Source organism: Synchiropus splendidus, chromosome 4 (assembly GCF_027744825.2).
Source record: "Synchiropus splendidus isolate RoL2022-P1 chromosome 4, RoL_Sspl_1.0, whole genome shotgun sequence".
Classification (NCBI taxonomy): Eukaryota; Metazoa; Chordata; class Actinopteri; order Syngnathiformes; family Callionymidae; genus Synchiropus; species Synchiropus splendidus.
In genome coordinates this window covers 28,538,110-28,557,527 of record NC_071337.1, presented here as the reverse complement: position 1 = coordinate 28,557,527, position 19,418 = coordinate 28,538,110, and the positions used below count along the sequence as shown (strand labels likewise).

The following is a 19,418-nucleotide window of genomic DNA, read 5'->3' as shown; positions in this document are numbered from 1 at the left end:
CAATAGCCAACAGCCGACTTTCCACCTTTCTGTAACGCTTTTCTTCCATGACGTTTACTCAGCAATCAAATCGTATCTATATCGAGATTTCTGCCATGAATATGGAAACATGAAACGTTGTCCATATCGTTCAGCACAAGAACATTTGTAAAATTGGCACTCGTTTTTAATCATGTTAACAGAAAATTTTCCTCTAAGCAGATTAACTCTGTGTTTATATTTAAATTAAAAAAATAATATAATTAAAATAAATGTTAGGTTTTGATTTGGGTCACAACCAAGTTTCGAACTGAGATATAATGTGCTGTACGAGATGTTTCATTTTCAACTGTCACAAACACCATCTTAAATGGCAACCGTGTCACTCGTGTCCAAGCACGGACGAGTGTCTAAACAAGACAATATTAGCTTCAACTGAGCCCCACAGCCTCCGCCGTCTCAGGTCCGGACTCTAATTCGGTTCAGGGGGCTCGCCCTCGGGGGTTTCTGGAAGCTCGGACCGACGCGCAGCGACAGGAAATGGGGGAGCGACGATGAGTTTGTCGCGGAGCTTGACAGCAGAACTGGGAGGAGAATCAACCGCAGCCGCAGACGTTAGCGACAACCGACAGACTTTCTGGGGTAAATCTGTTTTGGTGTCGATCGTAAAACTTTGGCATGCGTGGGAAACGAAGCCGCGTGTCCTTGTAGACGTTTAAAGCGACTTGTTGGGTCGAGTTGGCGAAGATGGTCGGACGCTGAGTGCATCGAGTTTTCAGTGATTTGTAAAATCCCTTCTGTCTCCTCAGCAAACATTACCGCTCCTGAAGACGATGAGCGACCCTGAGCCCCCAAAGGTGGAACTTTTCGTGAAGGTAAGCGAAAGTTGACGGGAGAAAGAAGCGCCACACGCCCAGGACGCGAAGGCGACACGATGAGCCCGTGTTTGTTGAGCGAGTCATAGAAGCGTTTCACCTCTTCGCCTTATCTTTCCATCCCCATCACCCACCGCCTGTTGACGTGTGTGTCTTTCACGCAATGTTATGCTTATAACTCCAATGGAGCGCTTTTGATCGACATTAAAGGGTGAGAGTGCTGACTCACCGAGCTTGGACACGGTGGAGCTAATCTGATTTAATCCCCGCTGTGAGATAACGACTTGGACCCGTATTTAGTCCACTAGTGCTTCTATAGCAGCTTTATAGTTCAGATTAAAAGTTGCGTCTCCCTGAAAGAGGCCAACATGGAAGTGAGACTTCCAGGTTCCGTTGACTTGCTTTCCTCCCTTCGACTGCAGCTAGTGGTGGTGATGTTTTCAGTCTGGGGGAAGGTGAGGGAAACCAAGGTTTTCTGTGTTTATTTAGTATTTCAAAGCCTGTTTTTTCAGAGCGTGTTTTCCGCCCTCGCTCACCTTCACCTCTGAGCCATTTTTGAAACCCGAACTGCTGAACGTAAAGGAGGAAGACAATGATGCGTTGTTTGCCTATGTATGTTATGTAGTGGATTTACACTCCTTTAGGACGCTTTTGAACCAGGAAAGACAAAACACTCAATAGCTTTATGGCCTTTAAGTCTCCTGAGGTGACTGCATTCACGTAAAATAGAATGAACACATCTACCAAGGTAGAACACTTACCCCTCCACTCACTGAACCCCCAACTACATGAATTTTGTTTATTTTTAGCGTATCCTGCCGTGGAAATCTTCAACTGTAATTACCTGGTGTCACTTGATGGCTGGATTGTCTGTATATAGAGAGGTCATGACCTCTTCATCCAGACAAGGCTGTCAGAGCTTTAAGATCTGCACCAGAGTGACAAATGGATGACAGTTGTTGATGTGGAGATACTGTCTAGTGCAGGGCTCAGGAACCCTTTAGACTGAGCCAGCTGAAATTTTTGTAATTTGTAATTCCATAATTAAGTGACATATGACTGTGATTGGTTGTCTGAGCTGCAGAGCATCATGGGAAGTCACTGTTACTGAGCTTGCTGTTGGGGTGATGGCACTGCTAACAGAATGGTTACATTGGATAGGTTAGTTCTGATGGTAGTTTGCGCTCCGATTTCGTTCAAAGGGCCCGATCGAAAGAGCCCCACGTGGCTCGTGAGCCATAGGTTCCCGACCCCTGGTCTAGTATGTTAACAGCTGGTGAGTTTCCTTAGTAGTTACAACATTAGGTGCACAGTATTCTGTCGGTTCGTATTTATGTTCAAACAATTTACTAATGACAGTGTTTCATACTCTCCTGTCCTCACAGGAAACCAGCATGACAAACCTCACACTCTCTAACACACTGTAGCTTCTCAGTTCCTTCTTCTATAAGAGAACAAGCCGTGACAACGGTTGGATCTGACACTCTTTTGAACTGCAGATCCGCTGTCACTTGGATCATTCTCACACCCCCCTTGTGTCTTTCAGGCGGGCAGTGATGGTCAGAGCATTGGCAACTGTCCCTTCTCTCAGCGCCTCTTCATGGTTCTGTGGCTGAAGGGTGTGACCTTCGACGTCACCACCGTCGATATGAAGAGGTGAGATGTGTATAAACTAGAACAGCAGTGGGAGCTCATCACATGGTCTTCAGCCAGTGGTATTGTCCTACATTTAAAGCTCATTCCTGATAGGCTGAGGATTTTTTCACTAGGAGACAAAGTCACAAAATTGCAACGAGAGACATTGAACAAGCTGCACCACAAATACGGAGCCTGATGTAGTTACTGCTTTACACAAGCATATGGAGGACACCTGTCACTTCATTATGAGCACCATTTGAGGCCGTGTTTCTGTAAAAGTTTGGAGAAAATACAGTTTGACGATACACGGGCGGTTGTAGTCATTTACCTGGAGCATGCCAAAGACCAGCGGGCTCATGTACTGACAATTGTGTAGACTTCAAGCTGAAACATGGCGTACTCTTGATTCCAGAACATGTTGTCCACGCAATCCGCCTTGCTTTCCACAGCTCCATTTAAATACGCATATGCACATATGTTGACTGGTCATGGGCAGAAGATTTCTGTCTTTCAAGCCCAGGAACTCCAAATAGACAGGAGGAAAATAATTTTACAGAACGCAAACTACTCACTGAATCATGAAGAGCCTAATTTTGCTCTGTGCCTGAGTTAGCCGAACTACGACTGAAACTTGGACCATTTAAAGCCCTGTTTATTTCTGGTGACACCCGGGGCTTCAAACAGCAGGCGGAGCGCCACCCCCTGCTTCAATATTCATTCTAGGATTTTTTTGTTTTCCTCTTCGCCGTGAGGTGCTGCCTCCAGAACACTGAGTCCATCTCGCCAGCCTGTAGTCAGTTCCAACTACAGCGGTACAGCTGGTGTGTTGAGGCACTTCACAATCTTGGCTCATTGTGTTTGATCTGCACATGGATCGAATGAAAATGTTTCCGAACGTTACTTGTTGGCACTTGTTGTGACGTTAGTAGCTGACATGTTTGTGTGTTTACACCTCTCATCATTGTTGATTGTTGTTGCACGGCTGTGCAGGTACAGTTGTGGAGAAGCGCATATACAGTGTTGTTGAAACATGGCTGGCTTGGAGGTGTGTTGCTTCATTTTCATAATACAATGTCATCGCGGTGTGGAATACAAATGTGTGGCTCTTGAACTGTCCTTATCCTCCATGTCTGTGATCCTGGTATCAGGATCACCACTTAGTCATGCTGATACCGACTCCTGTACAAACCTGCGCACAACAGCTCTGATGTTTCCATGGAGTGGATCTGTGCATACCCATCCTCTGTACATGATGCAGGAGAGTGGATTTGGCAGTCTCACATTCTGAAGAGGAATATTCATCCCCCTAAGATTTCAGAATGTTTCGTTCAGTCCGGCAGGTGTTGCTAAGTGCTAGCTGCGCTAACAGCCTGCAGCTGAGGGTCCAGCAGTCTCACTTTCACGAGCCCCGAAAACTCTCCGTCCTACGTCAAACGCTGACACTTTAAATGGCGTATTTAATTTTAACACGCTTCCCTGCACAGTAGGGATGGGCCATAACATATTGTACTTGATATACCGCTAAACACAATTTCCACAATGACAATTCTGCATCTCACTATAAATTTGACACGCAGGGCACTCACTGCATTGGACTTGCATACATCAACATGACGAGACGGCGACACCGCGCCATGCTGACCAGCTCCGCTGCATTTGACAACCGACACCCATGTGTGACAGGAACCTTTGATAATGACTTTGGTGGACTCTGGATCCGTGTTTATTTTATTACATGGAGTGGTGCTTATAGGTTCTCTGACGCGGTCGTCTACCTTGGTTCACATCAACATTCAGGTGTCCTGTTGCGCTGGCGCCTTGTCTGGCTCGGACAAGAACTGAGTTTGTGACGTTTGCTCTGTTTTACTGCAAAACTCTTGATTTCCTCTTAAAGCTGGTCTTCCTCCCGACCCAGCCCAAGGTTACGTGATTCCTGTCTATACCTCAGCTGAAGGTCTTTTGTCTGACTCCTCATTCCATGCTGACGCAGGAAGCCGGACATCTTGAAGGACCTGGCTCCAGGGGCTCAGCCGCCCTTCCTGTTGTACTGCAATGAGGTGAAAACCGACACCAACAAGATTGAGGAGTTTTTGGAGGAAAATCTCTGCCCTCCAAAGTAATCACCTCTTCCATCTGTTTCCTCCTCTATTGTTCCGTCCCCTGTGCATGGACTGGTGTGTTGAGTCTTATTTTTCTGTGCTCGGTAGGTACCCGCGCCTGGCGGCTCGTAACCCCGAGTCCAACACAGCAGGTGTGGATGTTTTCTCCAAGTTTTCGGCCTACATCAAGAACTCAAACCCTCAGGCTAATGAGAGTGAGTGAAGTACCGGATACTCGACCTGTACTTTCTCATCAGCCTCCAGTGAAAGTTACCTTTGTGCTGTCGGTGCTCAGATCTGGAGAAAGGCCTGCTGAAGGCTCTGAAGAAGCTGGACGACTACCTGGGGTCTCCACTTCCTGACGAAATTGACGAAAACAGCGCAGATGATGTCACTTCCTCCTCTCGTCCGTTTCTGGATGGCCAAGAGCTCACTCTTGCCGACTGCAACCTGCTGCCTAAACTCCACATTGTCAAGGTGAACAGCTTTGAAGAGCCATCGTTGCTCTAGAGCAGAGGGGTCGAACGCTTTCACCCACGGGGGGGCACATTTTTGACCCAAGTCTCAAGCTTGGACATCTATCTTACACGACTTTCACCAAAACAGAGCTAGCACTTTTTAGGATTTAGCTATTTTGTACTTCATGCATCTGATGAAGGGCTGATGTTTAAAGGGTGTCATTTTCTCTTGTTTATTATTAAAAGCAAACGCGATCAAAATGTGATTATTCTGGAAACCGAATACAAATCTATGTTTGTTTTCAGGTTGTGTGTTTGAAATACCGGAACTTCAGCATCCCCCAGACGCTCACCAACCTTTGGAGATACTTGAACGCTGCGTACGCTCGGGAGGAGTTTGCCTCCACATGTCCCATCGACGAGGAGATTCACATCGCCTACTTCTCTGTAGCTAAAGCGCTCAAGTAGAGAGGGAACCTGGCAGGGGTGGGGGGAGTCAATGTTAGCGACTACGTTTATTTCAGTCACTCTTTTTTTTTTTTTAATGTATTTGGGTTTGTTTGACTTTAGTCTTTTAAAGGACAACATTAATTTGATGAAGGTTTCAGTCAACTGCGGACGTGGTTTAGTAAAAGAAGGAGGAAGTTACAACATTCTGTATTCGCCCAAAACTGACAGTTCCTGCAGGAGTGTATGAACAACACAAATTCTCCAAGCATATAAAATATGTTACATAACTTAGTTCTTGTTTTTGACCCGCTGATGTGGCAGGTTCTGCTGGCAGGAAGTGAATTGAGCGACATGCTTTCGAATGGTCCATTTTGTTTCTAAATGCAGTGAACCTTTGCATGAAAGAGAGGGGAAGCATCTGCGCTCAGGTTACTCATGTTGCTCACGAACATCAGGAAGTAGAGAGGGGTTTTTTTCCAACCTAAAACCGCTACTGTGGCAGGAAATGGTTTCAATAGACTTCCTCAGTGTTCAGGCAAAGCAGGCCTGAAGGGTTTCATTCTAGCTTCGATGGGCGGTTGTTTAACGGCGTCGCCTACTGGTGGGTGCAAACCTCTAACAGGAGAGATGGAACTAGGCAGTTTGGTTGGTTAAAGAATGAAGGATTCCTAAGCAGTCATTTTTCTTTTTGTTTGATACAGTAGCTGACAATACCAAAGTTTGCTGAAGAAAGACACACATAGATATTGAATCAAATATATTATGGATGGTAAACTCTTTGATTCTGTTTGCGGTGAACAGATTGCTGAAATTTGTTGTATTAGTGATGAAAAAGGATTACATTTTCGAGAAAAAAAATTGAGCCAGAAATTGTGACAGTCATAATCATGAAAGTGCAATTTGAATTTTGCAGGAGGTGGTTGTCCAAAAGAAAACTTTGCTCCCACGACAGACAATTTGACACCAGATCACTGCGCTGCAGAGCAAGACTGCGATGACACAGATGCAAACATGTGGCTCAGAGAGTCCTGCAAGTCTGTCTAAAACAGTCTTTAAAAAATGCTGGAAAATCAGTGATGTACTGAGAGAAGTGAACCACAATATGGCAAGGGATTGCTGGCATCATGTGTCTTGACTTTTGTCAAGCAAGAGGACCAGATTGTAGCTGCCTGAATTACCTCATGTTGAGTGTCGTGGGACCAAATCAGACAAAATTAAAAGACCTATATCAGCAAGTCAAACTTTGTTTATTACAAAACAGTTGCGTATTTGCAATAATTTCAGGAAGTGTTCCGGTTTGTTGTTGAGTGTTCTTTATGCACAATTTCAAGTTTATATATGAACCGTAAGTGCAATTTTAGATTTTAAAAAAAAATCTCATTTTAACTGTCAACAATGCGCTTTTTTTTGGACAAATGTTATTGGTGTATCCAGGTCCAGTGAAGGAGACACCCTTGCGCTTGAATTCTTTGGCTCTCACTCATTGTTACTTCGAACTGAATCAAGCAGTTGATCGCTTTCCTAGCTGTTTTATTTGAAAGACTTTTAAAGCGTCGTTGTAATTTGGTTGTGCCCCATCATTGCAAGAATGTAGAACTGTTTCCCTCCAAATAAATCAACGTTTTGTATTTTCTCATCGGTTTCGTTTCTGTGGTCATGGTGACGGCGTGAGGGCAGCAACAACGCACCTTTACTGCTGTACTGGTGGAAAGGTTTGTAATAATGGGGGCCAAAAGGGGCTGCACTGTTAACTATTTCATTTTCTGTGAGCTCCAGTTGCTCCCTGGCTCAGCTCAGGCCAGCAGTTGGCTGAGGGTCGGCAGTAGACACAGTAGTGCACCTCCCCAGCGGAGGGCGGTGGCAGTGTTACACAGGTCTTTCTTGCAGCAGATGTTGGTGTAGTTGAAGGAGACGCCGGAAAAGAACTTCTGCCCACTCAAGCCACACTGGGAAGCCACGGCACAGCTCTTCTCATACATGGTCAGTTCAAGTGGGCCTGCAACAAACCAGCGTCATATTTGGACAGTCAAAGATGAGAACTGAAGTCCAACGAACACAGTATAAGGCATGTTTCCAGAAGTTTTGTACCGGAAAAAAATGGTCCTAACAATCAGCATGACGCACTGAAACGTGTCACTAATCCTTTATTCATTTATAGACCATTAGAGACGGAAGTGGATCGGTCTGGCTGTGAATCATGTGGCCTGCAAGAGCTTGACTCCCACGTGGCTAAACTCAGTGGCGGCTAGTGATAAACAAACCTGGAGGAGCTGTGCCTGTCAACAAAATAAAATGAAATAACCCACAAACAACAAAGGCTGATCATGAATTCATCAGTCCAGAGGGGAAGAAGCTGTTCCTGTGACGGGAGGTTCTGGTCTGGATTGACCGTAGCCTCCTGCCAGAGGGAAGAGGGACAGTCAGGAAAACAGCTTCACTTTCAAACATAACAAGGTAATTGATAATTATTTGAACTAGAAGGAGAGCTCTTCCTAAACGTATCAGGGGTTCTGTCTCAGAACATGGGGCACTAACGTCTGGTGCCATGTGTGGGATCAGGTGAGCTGCTGTGCTGCAGGGGGGCTTTTTCCAGTGTCCCACAAGCACTTTGTGATGAAGAAGAAGCCGTCTTCTCTGATATATTATTCACTTATATTTTATAGGCGACATGTTGTCGTTGATGACGATGAATCCAAATAAAATGTTTCTTTAGATGATATAATGCGCCGTATGGTTTTAATCAACCAGTGCCGGAGCGCCCCCTACTGACCAACATCCAAAGCACATAAAGTCAAGTCGCAAACAAAACAAAGCCGCAACACTGTCTTGCTGCTGACATGTGGAGAAACTGTCTCAAACCCCTCTTCAGAGAACTTCTGCTTCCTCCTCTGACCCCACCATTCCCAGAACTGTAAACATTCCTAGAAATAACAGCGGGCCAGAAATAGCCCTCCAACATTTTGCAACGTTGTTGTGTAGAAGGTCACGATGTTCCCATCTACTCTGCCTGATGAATTCTTGAGCAGAGAGAACTTCCGTCCGCTCTCAAGCCTCCATAATACCAAGTCACAGGTGGTCTGTATTTTCTGCGAGAGGCCAGTACTGGTCAGATCAATTGAGCCCTTCTTCTCCACAGTACTACCTCTGTTAAGTCTGTCTTGCTTGGACTAAAACAGGATTTCCAAAAATTAAATTAGGTTTCCTTCCTTGTGGTCAGTGGTGATCGTAAGTCATACTGATGTTGGTTAGATCCCTGGGAAAAGAGTGGCCCTCGCACCTATCCTCTTCATCCTCTCCATGTGTCCAAACCATCTGGCCTTCCTAACTCTGTCTCCAAACTTCTCTACACGAGTTGACGTATTCATTTCGGATTTTGTCTTTTCCCAAGGACAATCTCAGTAACTTCACCTTGGGCGTCAAATCAACCCCAAATATTTTACTCTTCCTCCTGCGTGCTGTTGTTCACACACACACACACACACACACACACACACACACACACACACACACACACACACACACACACACACACACACACACACACACACACACACACAGACAGTCGTGTTACTCTTGGACATACATACTACACATGCATTGCTGTCTTTAAGAAGCCAAGAGCGCAACATGGAAATTATAGATTGTCTTTTGGTGATTCCCAAAAGGTCAAGGAGACAACAGCCAGAGCTGTGATGAGTGAGTCTTCGCTCAGAAAATTCTGTCCCTTTCAAAGTAGAATATCACATCCGGCCTCACCATGTCTTGCCGTTGCAGTACTGGACAGGCATTGTTGTCCTTCTGAGCATTTTAGCGGCAACTTCAGGCAATCCAGAGGACTGATGGCTGGAAACTCACACGTGTAGCAGTACAAGCTGGCTGTGTGACAGAAGCAAACCAAAAACTTGTCAAAAAGTGCCTCGGCGACCTGACAAAGTCCTCTGTTGAGAGCGGCAGTCATCGGTCAGTCGGTCTGACTGAAAACCTAAAACAACATACTTGCCAAAGGTAGACTGCAAAGCAAAACCAGGAGAGGTGTACGAGCCATGGGTCCGGCCGGGTGTCCAGGGGTTATTGAGTCTCGACTAGAGTGGCGTTCCAGTCTTTGATCAAGGTCGTCTTCCGGATAGTTTTGGAGTTCACAGTCCGCTCTCCTTGCTGAGGCAGTGCATGGTAAAAGAAAAGAAAAACATCTGCTGTCCGCTGGGAAACCTGTGAAGCCGTCTGCAGAGTGTTTCAGTCTCCTCCCTGAGGGTGATTCAATTTGTAGTGGTAATGATGATCAGCTGAGAGGACTGCGGCGTCGTGCGGAGAATGCGTGGGTCAGCACTTTTGGAAAAGAAAAGAAATAAATAGTCAAGTGTGTTTGATTGTGTGACATCATATCTAGTGCCCCACCAGCTCCTGCCGTGGCTTCTTCACTTCTGCACACAAAGGGCTTGTGTGGGCGTCAGGGGCCCCACCACTCAGGACCTTCACTGGCAAGTAAATGGTGAACTATGAAATGTTATCAATCATAAAATGATTCATAACCTTTAGGACTTGCAAGGTGCCCATCCCAAGTACTTAGATTAGATTAGATTAGATTAGTTATGCCTCATTTGTCCCACAGTGGGGAAATATAAACACACAGTTACACCAATGGACGACATAGTCCCATCCACACAAAGATGCTTCTGCACTGTGTCAGATAGGCCTTTGATCCATGAACGGTTTCAGTCATTTATAGCTGCACCTTTTTGAAAGCGATGATGTCACACGAACTTTTGGGTTTTAATGTGGTTTTCTGTGCCATGCTGTTGTAGCTTTCATACAGCATGCTATTTTCTCCGCTTTTTGTAAGTCTGTTACAAAAATGTGTACTGCATCGTTTCTGGTGGTTTCATATGGACACAGATTTCTCCCGAAAACAGTAGGAGAGAGAATCTTCAACTGATCAAAACTAGAGGGCCTGGAGAAAATGTGCTGCAGCATGGGAGGATGGAAACGCCAACTGTCTCGAACCTTTAGCAGTTCTTCAAACCTCTCTTATCCAGAGATCCTCAGGCAAGAAAACATCTTCCATCTACTCTTTTTTTTTAAATCTGATGGATCCTTCAAACCTCAGAACATTAAATTAATGTGCATATTTGTAGACTCTATGTTTGTCCCTGACTTAAGATAAGAATGTATAAGCGTGCAGCAGCACCAGACAGCAGAGGAAGAACCACAGCGAGCAGCAAGCAAACTCGATTATCTTTTAGGTGGTAATGGACGACATGAGGGCAGTAGGTCTGCTGACAGGAGTCTTGTGACGGCTGGCGTTCAACCAAATAAGCTGTTTACCAGAGCGCTCTGACCAGCCTGCTCCACCGCAGCAGAGTCTGACACCATCCTCCCTGTGCTGCTTCAATAGTATGAGAGGATTTCTTGTGTTATGTGACCTAGCTGTATGTTATTTCCATGTTATTACCTGATGCTGGCTCTGACTGTGGGGCATGAAGAATTCTTTTTTTATCTGGAATCGAATGACTCAGTCGAGGCAAGCTTCTCGGAGGTCAGCTAAGACATCACAAAGATGGTGAAGCTTCATGAAGCCTCATTTTCTGTGCTCAGTAGGCGGCACTCTTGCCTTATAACTGATGTAGAGTGGAGGTAACCGATAGCGAAGCCCGTTAGAGGGCATCGCACGTATTCATAGAACTGAAGTTACAATAGGTAACTCAGCACTTTTCATGAAAATTGTTGGTCAAAGCTGGGATCTGAACATGAGGCTTCATTATTCATCATGGACAGTGAGTGAGGTCAGTGGTCCGGTATCTGGCACTGGCGCCAGCTCAGCAAAAGCAAGGCAGTCGCAATAGCAAAGCTCAAGTGAACTGAAACTTCAGCTTCTTCAAGCACAACCAATGCTCAGGAGAAGAGGGCGCTCTAGTCAGGAGGTGTCTTTATACTGTAACTGTATAAAATGCTGCACAGCGTTTTGTGGTCTGACCTCACTTCAACTAAAGGTTCTGTGCGGTGACTCAGTAATAACTGTTTGTGCGCTCACAGACAGATGGTGCTCTTTAATCCTGTCTGTACCCTCGACTCACCCCCCACCTCTCTCACTGATATTGCTCTCTAATGCGCCACAAGCTCCCTCCAAACCTGCAAGGCCCTCGTGGTCAGCTCTGGGCTTCCTCTCGATCATGCGTGATCTCAGTGGGACCCACCAGGTCAAGGACGCTCACAAGACAGAAGAGGGGGTCAGAAGAAGCCATAGCGGAAGGTAGACACAACACAGGATCAAGAGTGGTCGCGAGGTCAGTTAAGTTAAGGGCACTAACCCTCGGGAAGGCGCCGATTCTGGAGGAAACCCTGCTGACTTGCTTCATGAGGTCACAGCATCAACCCAGTCAAGAGGAAGTGACTCAATATTAAAGCTAAATCTTGGCTGTGCTCCTCAGACTCCTTCAGCTCCTGTCGCTGTGTAAAATTGTTATCCAGTTTCAATTTCTCCAGCCATCAAATCAGGCCACCTGATAATCCAGCGTCATCTGACCCAGATTTGGGGACGCCAGATTATATATTCTCCACTGCATGATGGACTGTGTTTGTGAGGGCAGACAGAGCCAGATTGAGTTGCTGATGACATAAACAGAGTTTCATCAGATACTGAACTCTGTCACCTGAAGTTTGATGTTACAACCGGGATTATTTCCACCTTCATCCGAGCCTTGGACAATCTGTCTTTGTCTTGTCTCTAGGACAAACTTTGGTGCACTTTTAGGTGTGAAGTGCAAACAGATGTGGGATTCATAAACAAATACAACTATTGTCATCGTAGCGTTCACTGCAGGACTGTAACCTGTGATTTGGTCACAATGAGCGATTAGTCTGATTATTCCTGTTGTCAACCCTGGCTGTTGCTGAGCGATGATTGACTTCAGGTTGTACGAGTGGGGGAGGAGGGAAGCGCGTCAAGATGGAACTGAAGCGTGAAGCAACACCGGAAGTGTCGGGATTTTTTGCTAGAAATTAAAAGCCGAGCCTGTATCGTGGACACGTTTAAACGTGCACGTTATTTAAATAAGATTAAAAACTAATAGATCCACAATGCTTGGAGAATATCTGCAAATTGATTTGATCTGAACTGTTTCGTTTTGTTCTCATTTTTGTGTACCTTATTGATTTACAAATGCACTGTAAAAAAAACTAAAATATTCGGTCGCATATTCTTTTTCTTCTGTTTATAAGAGCTAGGCTCTTGCTTTTTCTGTCTCATTGAAATAGTATTGAGTCGACATGTGATACAATAAAATGTTGAGTGACATAATCGCAAAGATATAAAGGATGGAACCCAAAACAAGGTTTAAGGTTGAGTAAATCCCGGTGAAACCATTTAGGTTAATGTGTGTAACTCCACGTCGTTCATCTGAAGTGGCACGATCGAGTGGACTTTTATTTTGAACTGCGCACTCGGAAGTGGCCGTTTCCTACGTCTATAAATTCAGGGTGAGCTGGAGGGAGCGGAGAGGGATAACGGGAACTGAGGGGAAATTAAATCAAGGAGGAAGGAAACAGCCCAGCACTTTTCTTACGAGGTGAGCCCTTCTCCGCCGGATTCTTGTCTTTGTTGTTCTTGAAACTAAGTTAGGTTTTGATCTCCAAGCCTGGAAAGAGTTGCTCATCACCAGAAGTGGCGGAAACATCAGGGCGGTCCGCGGTACTCGGACGTGTTGCTGACCTCTGTGATGACTCCGTGATTTCATGTTGGCACGGCTGGTTTATCTGCACAACACAGTCGCGGCGTTAGTGTTGCGGTGGTCGACCCGGACCAAGTTCCTGTCTGGTTTCTCCCAGCCAGCGACTTTCTGAGAGATCTGAAAGAGCAATTGTCTCCCAGTTGACCCACTTCTCAAATATGGAAATGCTCCGGCCACAGCTGGTGAATAGTGTTTCCTTCTGATCCAGAACAAGCCTCCTCTGTTGCTGTTTTTGAGTGAGTGGTCCCTCTTGAAGGGGAACAATGATCGCTTTTGATTCTGTGGAGTTGACAAACATCTGAGAGCAGAAGGTCTCCATGACAGACTGAGGGAGGAAGGCTGCCTACACACCATTTTTTCAATATTGATGTTATGAGATATATTCTCCTCAGAGTCTGGATGCATGTCCCAACACACCGGAGAACTTTTTATTAGTGTTGGTAGTTTATGTGGTGGTCTGCTGGTCCATCTCCTCAGTCATAGAGGTCACTGCCTTAACAGCTTAAACACAGCAACATATAAAGGACACTTGCTTTTCAAACTCCTGTCCTAGTTTGAGGAAGCCCTCCATATCTGTTACAAACATAGCACCATTTCCAACTCTCAGGATCTACATGCTCTCACCTTCCTACCTATGTGCTTGCATGGTCATCCACCTTCAACCTCTCTGCGCCCTCTATATGGGCCTCTATTCCAATGAACCACCATCTGTTACAGAAGAGTTTTGAAACAGATGTCATGGCCTGCTTCTCTCATCTGGACTAGAGATAGACACGCTAATGTTCACCATCTTTCCTCGGATCTTGTTGCCTTTCTCCCAAACAACCTGCTGCCTTCTGGTCCACACAAGACCTCTATTAGTTACAAAGCATTAATGTGACTTTTCGTAGCATTGTCACTAACTGATCATACACAGTCCTCTGGAGCTGTTTGACCTTCTATCTAGCCACATACTACAAACACAATCTCTGACCAGCTCTTCATTCACCTGGCCTTCTCTCGTACCCATCTACCTGGTCAGCTCTCATAACTGGAGTGGTCTTGCTCTCTCTCTCTCTCAGGTTTGATTGCTCGTGTCTGGGGGAGTCCGATGATGGAGGCCTGAGACTATTCTCTGGTTTTCTCCGGGACATTGTTTACTCACTCCCACCATCTGCTGAGAACCTTCTTGATCATGGCTAACATCTGCCCGTACGGCTTCTTCACTCACGCGGTGGTCCGCGGCATCCCTGAGACTTTTGGGAAGGTTGATGGAGGCGATCATCAGAACGGGGAGGCCTCTGTGGACCTGGCAAAGGCTCAGCGGCAGTTTGGTTGTCTGACCGGAGCCCTGAGGCAGAAGCTGGGCCTGCAGCTCATCGAGATCCCCCCTGACCCGGAGCTGCCCGAGAGCTGGAGGATTGAGGATGTGGCCGTCATCCAGGGAGACACCGCCCTCATCACGAGGCCTTTCAAGCAACAGAGGCGCAAAGAGGTGACTCTCCAGAAGTCCTCCGCCCCAACTGTCATATAACTCGACTCACAAGAGCATTTTGTCACGGTCACTTCAGGCAAATGTTTTTATTCATCTCCTGCTCCTTCTTTTATTCATGAGCACGATATATCCATCGTCTCTCCAGGCAGAGGCAGTGAGGAGAGTGTTGTCGGAGCTGAACCTGACGGTGGTGGAGATGGGGGGAGAGGAGGGTGACTCCGGGGGGGCCACTCTGGAGGGCAGCGACGTTCTCTTCACGGGCAGAGAGTTCTTTGTCGGCATCTCTTCTCACACCAACCGGCAAGGAGCTGAGGTTCTGGCCGACACATTCAGGGTGAGCGAGGCTTTGACCTCTCCGTTTCTGTCAACTCTGTGTCTGATGCTGAAGGAGGTTGTTCTGGAGCTGGGGGCTGTTTTGAAGTCGACTTCTGTGAAGAGAGGGATTCCCTCTTCTCAAACCATGCAGTGATATTGATGAAAAACTGGTCATCAGTGTCATGCTTTTAAAGTGATGCAGGACCTCAGTGAAGCTCCGCTGTGTGCTACTTCATACAGTTCTGACGTCCGGAAGTCACACGCTCTCTGGAACATGTACTCAAGTTCTAAGGGTCATTTTTTTATCCTTCACGAAACCAAACCAGCCAATGATCTGGTTCAGAATGATCAAAACTGTTGAGGTGTAGATTGTACTTTGGTGTCAGTATTGACATCATAAAGATTGAAAGTGAGAGTGCAAAGTGGCAGAATGCATTTTACAGTATCTGCAATGGCATAAGAGCATCTCATCAGTGTTGCCATCTCTTGAACACTGTGCAGTGTTCAAGAGATGGCAACAGGTGTTCTGACCATCAAGTGCTTCCTGCAGGACTTTGCCGTGTCCACCGTCCCAGTTTGTGGCGGAGCTCGTCTGAAGAACATCTGTTCCATGGGCGGCCCGGACACCATTGTGATCTGCAACAATGACGGAGCCAAAAAGACCCTGAGGGTGAGATCTTTTCCTTGATGACTGACACAGTGATTGTGTTTCACTGATCCCACTTCAGCAGTTTAAAAACTCCCCTGCGGTGCTGGGTCTCCTATGGTCTCCTTCTGAGGCCTCAAGTTCTGATATCAAATTGGGCTGATTTTGTGGGTAGCCAGAAGATTATCTTGAGTCAGTTTTGATCACATTTGAGACAACAGTGTCACACGCTGCACAAGACCAGATCCCTCAACTTTTCCGTGAAGTTCCCTCCAAGTCCTTCTGAGGCAGATGTTGAAAGTCAGTACGTGCTGTGCTTGGTTTTGTCTCCTGTCCAGATGATGGAGCAGCTGACTGACCACCACTATGAGGTTCTCTCTGTCCCGGAGGTGTCGGCCGCTAATTGCATCTATGTAAAGGGTCCGTCCAAGCGAGACTTCCTGCTCCATCGGCCTGTGGAGGAATGTTCCGACAGTATCTCTGTGAGTGAGGTGTTTACCTGGCAAATTGTTGACAATGAGTGCAATGGGATATTCAGACGGTCATACAACAATCTGGATTTGTAATTCAGCACCAGGAGGCTTCCAGTGTTTCCTCATTGCATGTCATCTTATCTCCTGTGCAGAACTTCCAGAATCTCCAGGACTACACCCTCCTGCCCACCGCCTGCAGCGAAGCCTCCAAACTTGGAGCTTCTCTCTCATCCCTCTGCCTTCTCATCAACAGAAAGCACAGCTACATCTAAAGGACGCCACCTACCTGTGGCACATCACCATAATCCTTTTATTTTTCTATTTATCAGGATGAACACAGACAATTCCTGCTTGTTTGGGTGGATTCATTTGAGCTTTGTACTTTTCAGATGACGTTCAATCTTGTTACAAACCTTGTAGAAATAAAGACTTGCAATCAGACTTGTCTCCACAAATTTATTTTTGTTAGAAATTGAACATGTTTAACGGTTGGACTTGGCGACTCTCTCCAACTCGTCTTTCTTCTTGATGGCATAGGAGTTTGAGGAACCCTGAAAGACAGACAAGATTCAGAAATTGCTCAGTTTGAAGATACCAACCCCAGATCAGCAAACATGTCATGTTTTCACTCCCAACACACAAGTCTTACATAAACGCCAGACTAAAGACACAAACTATTTAGTGATCAGTTAAAACTAAAGGCAAATCTTAAAGGCACCATATGCAACCAGACAGTGATCAGACAAACTGAACAGAAATCTGGGTATGTACAGATTTATTCACAGCTAGTCCTCCACAAAATCGGTGTAACTCGACCAATGGCATTTCCTGTAGGAACTGACAAGATGGTACCAAATAGTGATGGTGGGTGAAGCCTTTATCCTCATTTTCAGGGCCCTATATTCTTTGAATTTAAACAATTTCAAACCAAAACCACAGCCTACTGGCCTGTCACTGCGCTGTGAAGTTCATCAGGCCAACACAGGTTCCAACATAAACACTGATCCTGTGTCTGCATCAGTCAGCATGACTTGGTGGGTGAAACATCTCACCTTGGCTGCGTTGATCAGCTCATCGGCCAGGCACTCGGCGATGGTCTTGATGTTCCTAAATGCAGCCTCTCTTGCGCCGGTGCACAGCAGCCAGATGGCCTGCGAGACAAGGACAAGTTGACTGTCGCGCAAGACTCGAGTGTGCGTTGGTTGTGAGGAGGGTTGTGTCTGAGTTGGTGATTGACTGGACCACGACAGGCTGCAGCCAATGAATAAGCCGAGACATTTACTCTGCGAGAACTCTAGCACAGCAGGACAATGGAGTGTGTCCGGCCGTGACTCTAGCCTCGCTTGCAGTGCAACACTAGCTACCTGGTTGACTCTGCGGAGGGGCGACACATCCACAGCCTGTCTCCTGACAGTGCCAGCACGACCGATACGTGTGGAGTCCTCACGTGGGCCGCTGTTGATGATGGCATTCACCAGGACCTGGAGGGGGTTCTAGACAACAAAGGAAGAGGCATAGTTACGAGGAACCCAACCAGGTATATCTAGGTGCATCTGTCAACATGCTCCATCTATTCAACTCATTTTAACTGTCATCAGAATAACGGTTGCGATGGTAAGGAAAGCGCTTATTGCTAAATCCTCAAACCAACACCTACACACCTCTCCGGTCAGCAAGTGAATGATTTCGAATGCGTGCTTGACAATGCGCACGGTCATCAGCTTCTTGCCATTGTTGCGTCCGTGCATCATCATGGAGTTGGTCAAACGCTCCACGATGGGGCACTGGGCCTTGCGGAAACGCTTGGCGGCATAGCGTCCTCCAGAGTGTGGCAGGTACTTGGCGTACTTCTCCTTAACAGCAATGTAGTCCTGCAACACATGAGCTATTTAGCATAAACACTGTGGATGGGGCAACCAGTACATCGAAGCAAATACACAGTGGCACCTCAACACTGAATGTAACTTGTTCCTAAAGCTGAACCACCACTGGACGCAAGTTTGAGACAAACAAATGTTGAGGAAAGAGGCTCATATGTTCTGATTGAAGAGCAGATAATTCTGGATGAGTAAATACATATGGGTTTGGCAAGACATGTATCTGAGCGGGTGATTGGCTGGGCCACCGTCGACTGCAGCCAATGAATAAGCACAGATGTTCCTCTACGAGCACTCTAGCACACCAGGACAACGGGGTGATGTCAAGGCGTGACTCTAGCCTCGGTCTGGACCCTCACTGGGCTGTCAAGTTTACCTGCAGGGAGATGTCGTTGATCTGGACGTCATCTGTGCTCCATTTGCCAAAGAGCTTGATCTCAGGGGTCTCAGCCACAGCTGGGGCGTTCTCCCACTCGGTCACTGGGGAACGTGAAAACTCATCTCACAATTGTGGCTTAAAACAGGAAAATAAGCAGCACCAAACAAACGCGAAGGAAAGGGCTGACTAAATACGTACAACATTGTACCTTGAGATTTTAAATATGCCATTCAATCTTACTGCATAAAAATAATTCACTGAGGAACAATTGAGTCTTTTACTGCTATCACGTATTTGTCCAGAACAGCATCCACGTAGCCACCTGCATCTGTACAAAGCTAAGCCAAAAGGCATGAAATCATAATGGTTTACACAGCAATGAAATACAAACTAGATCGTCATATCCACCACAACTTGAACCCAGCTGTGGAAATAAGGGGCTCTGACCAAGTAGAGATGTTAAACCGCTTATTAGAAAATATACGACTCGTAGTTTACAGGAGATCTCGATTATCTTCAAGAAAGGGCGACACACTTTGACGAGCATCTACGCCAAGGCCGACGCGGCGTAACTGATAACGCCGTCAACAACACTAACACGGATTAAAAAAACAAATGTAATGAGGAAAAGCCACATCTATTCTTGTGGGCTTACACGGCACGTTCACGGTGAATGCAGAGGAAACTGAACGACCTCGTCTCGCCTACATCCCGCAGCCACATGTGCTAACAAATAGCCACCGTGGAAGTAGCACACGCTGTTTAACATTGGGAGGCAATAACTACGCAGTCAAAGTACGTTAGGTTCTTCAAATGATATTTCGTGTAAAACAGATTAATAACTGTCCATAATGAACCGTCAGTTGTCATCTTTGACACGTAAGACGACAGTTAAATGAGTAAGTTTGGGCTCACTTGTGTTAGCCGAACCGCACCACACTGCTCACAGACGGAAAAGGGCCTCCTGGTCGCGCGGCGTCCAGATATCCGCTGACGATTCGTCACTTCCGGGAGACGGCCAGCTAGTGAGA

At 46.3% G+C, this 19,418-nt stretch overlaps 4 protein-coding genes and 2 non-coding genes across 6 annotated transcripts; 2 read left to right on the top strand and 4 right to left on the bottom strand.

The window, feature by feature from the left end:
• The first annotated feature begins 362 nt into the window (after window positions 1-362).
• Window positions 363-7,132, top strand: clic1 (chloride intracellular channel 1). Its single transcript, XM_053863560.1, has 7 exons — window positions 363-621; window positions 789-854; window positions 2,401-2,510; window positions 4,483-4,608; window positions 4,700-4,806; window positions 4,887-5,068; window positions 5,356-7,132. Exons 2-7 carry the CDS (start codon window positions 813-815, stop codon window positions 5,515-5,517), a joined length of 729 nt encoding a protein of 242 aa, XP_053719535.1. The 5' UTR covers window positions 363-621; window positions 789-812; the 3' UTR covers window positions 5,518-7,132.
• lypc (ly6 domain containing, pigment cell) lies at window positions 6,296-11,938 on the bottom strand. Its single transcript, XM_053863561.1, has 4 exons — window positions 11,805-11,938; window positions 9,496-9,825; window positions 9,256-9,375; window positions 6,296-7,495 (listed from the first exon to the last, which is right to left on the bottom strand). Exons 2-4 carry the CDS (start codon window positions 9,542-9,544, stop codon window positions 7,293-7,295), a joined length of 372 nt encoding a protein of 123 aa, XP_053719536.1. The 5' UTR covers window positions 9,545-9,825; window positions 11,805-11,938; the 3' UTR covers window positions 6,296-7,292.
• Window positions 11,939-12,948: 1,010 nt separating this feature from the next.
• On the top strand, window positions 12,949-16,589 carry ddah2 (dimethylarginine dimethylaminohydrolase 2). Its single transcript, XM_053864000.1, has 6 exons — window positions 12,949-13,061; window positions 14,285-14,697; window positions 14,843-15,031; window positions 15,563-15,682; window positions 15,997-16,140; window positions 16,284-16,589. Exons 2-6 carry the CDS (start codon window positions 14,398-14,400, stop codon window positions 16,401-16,403), a joined length of 873 nt encoding a protein of 290 aa, XP_053719975.1. The 5' UTR covers window positions 12,949-13,061; window positions 14,285-14,397; the 3' UTR covers window positions 16,404-16,589.
• rps5 (ribosomal protein S5) lies at window positions 16,574-19,365 on the bottom strand. The gene is made up of 6 exons (XM_053864002.1): window positions 19,303-19,365; window positions 18,385-18,488; window positions 17,793-18,002; window positions 17,496-17,624; window positions 17,184-17,282; window positions 16,574-16,682 (listed from the first exon to the last, which is right to left on the bottom strand). Coding segments are annotated over exons 1-6 (612 nt in total). The 5' UTR covers window positions 19,304-19,365; the 3' UTR covers window positions 16,574-16,613.
• On the bottom strand, window positions 17,344-17,475 carry LOC128758268 (small nucleolar RNA SNORA3/SNORA45 family). Its single transcript, XR_008414472.1, has one exon. It is a non-coding gene; the product is annotated as a small nucleolar RNA SNORA3/SNORA45 family (small nucleolar RNA).
• On the bottom strand, window positions 18,224-18,355 carry LOC128758267 (small nucleolar RNA SNORA3/SNORA45 family). The gene has a single exon (XR_008414471.1). It is a non-coding gene; the product is annotated as a small nucleolar RNA SNORA3/SNORA45 family (small nucleolar RNA).
• Window positions 19,366-19,418: the final 53 nt, after the last annotated feature.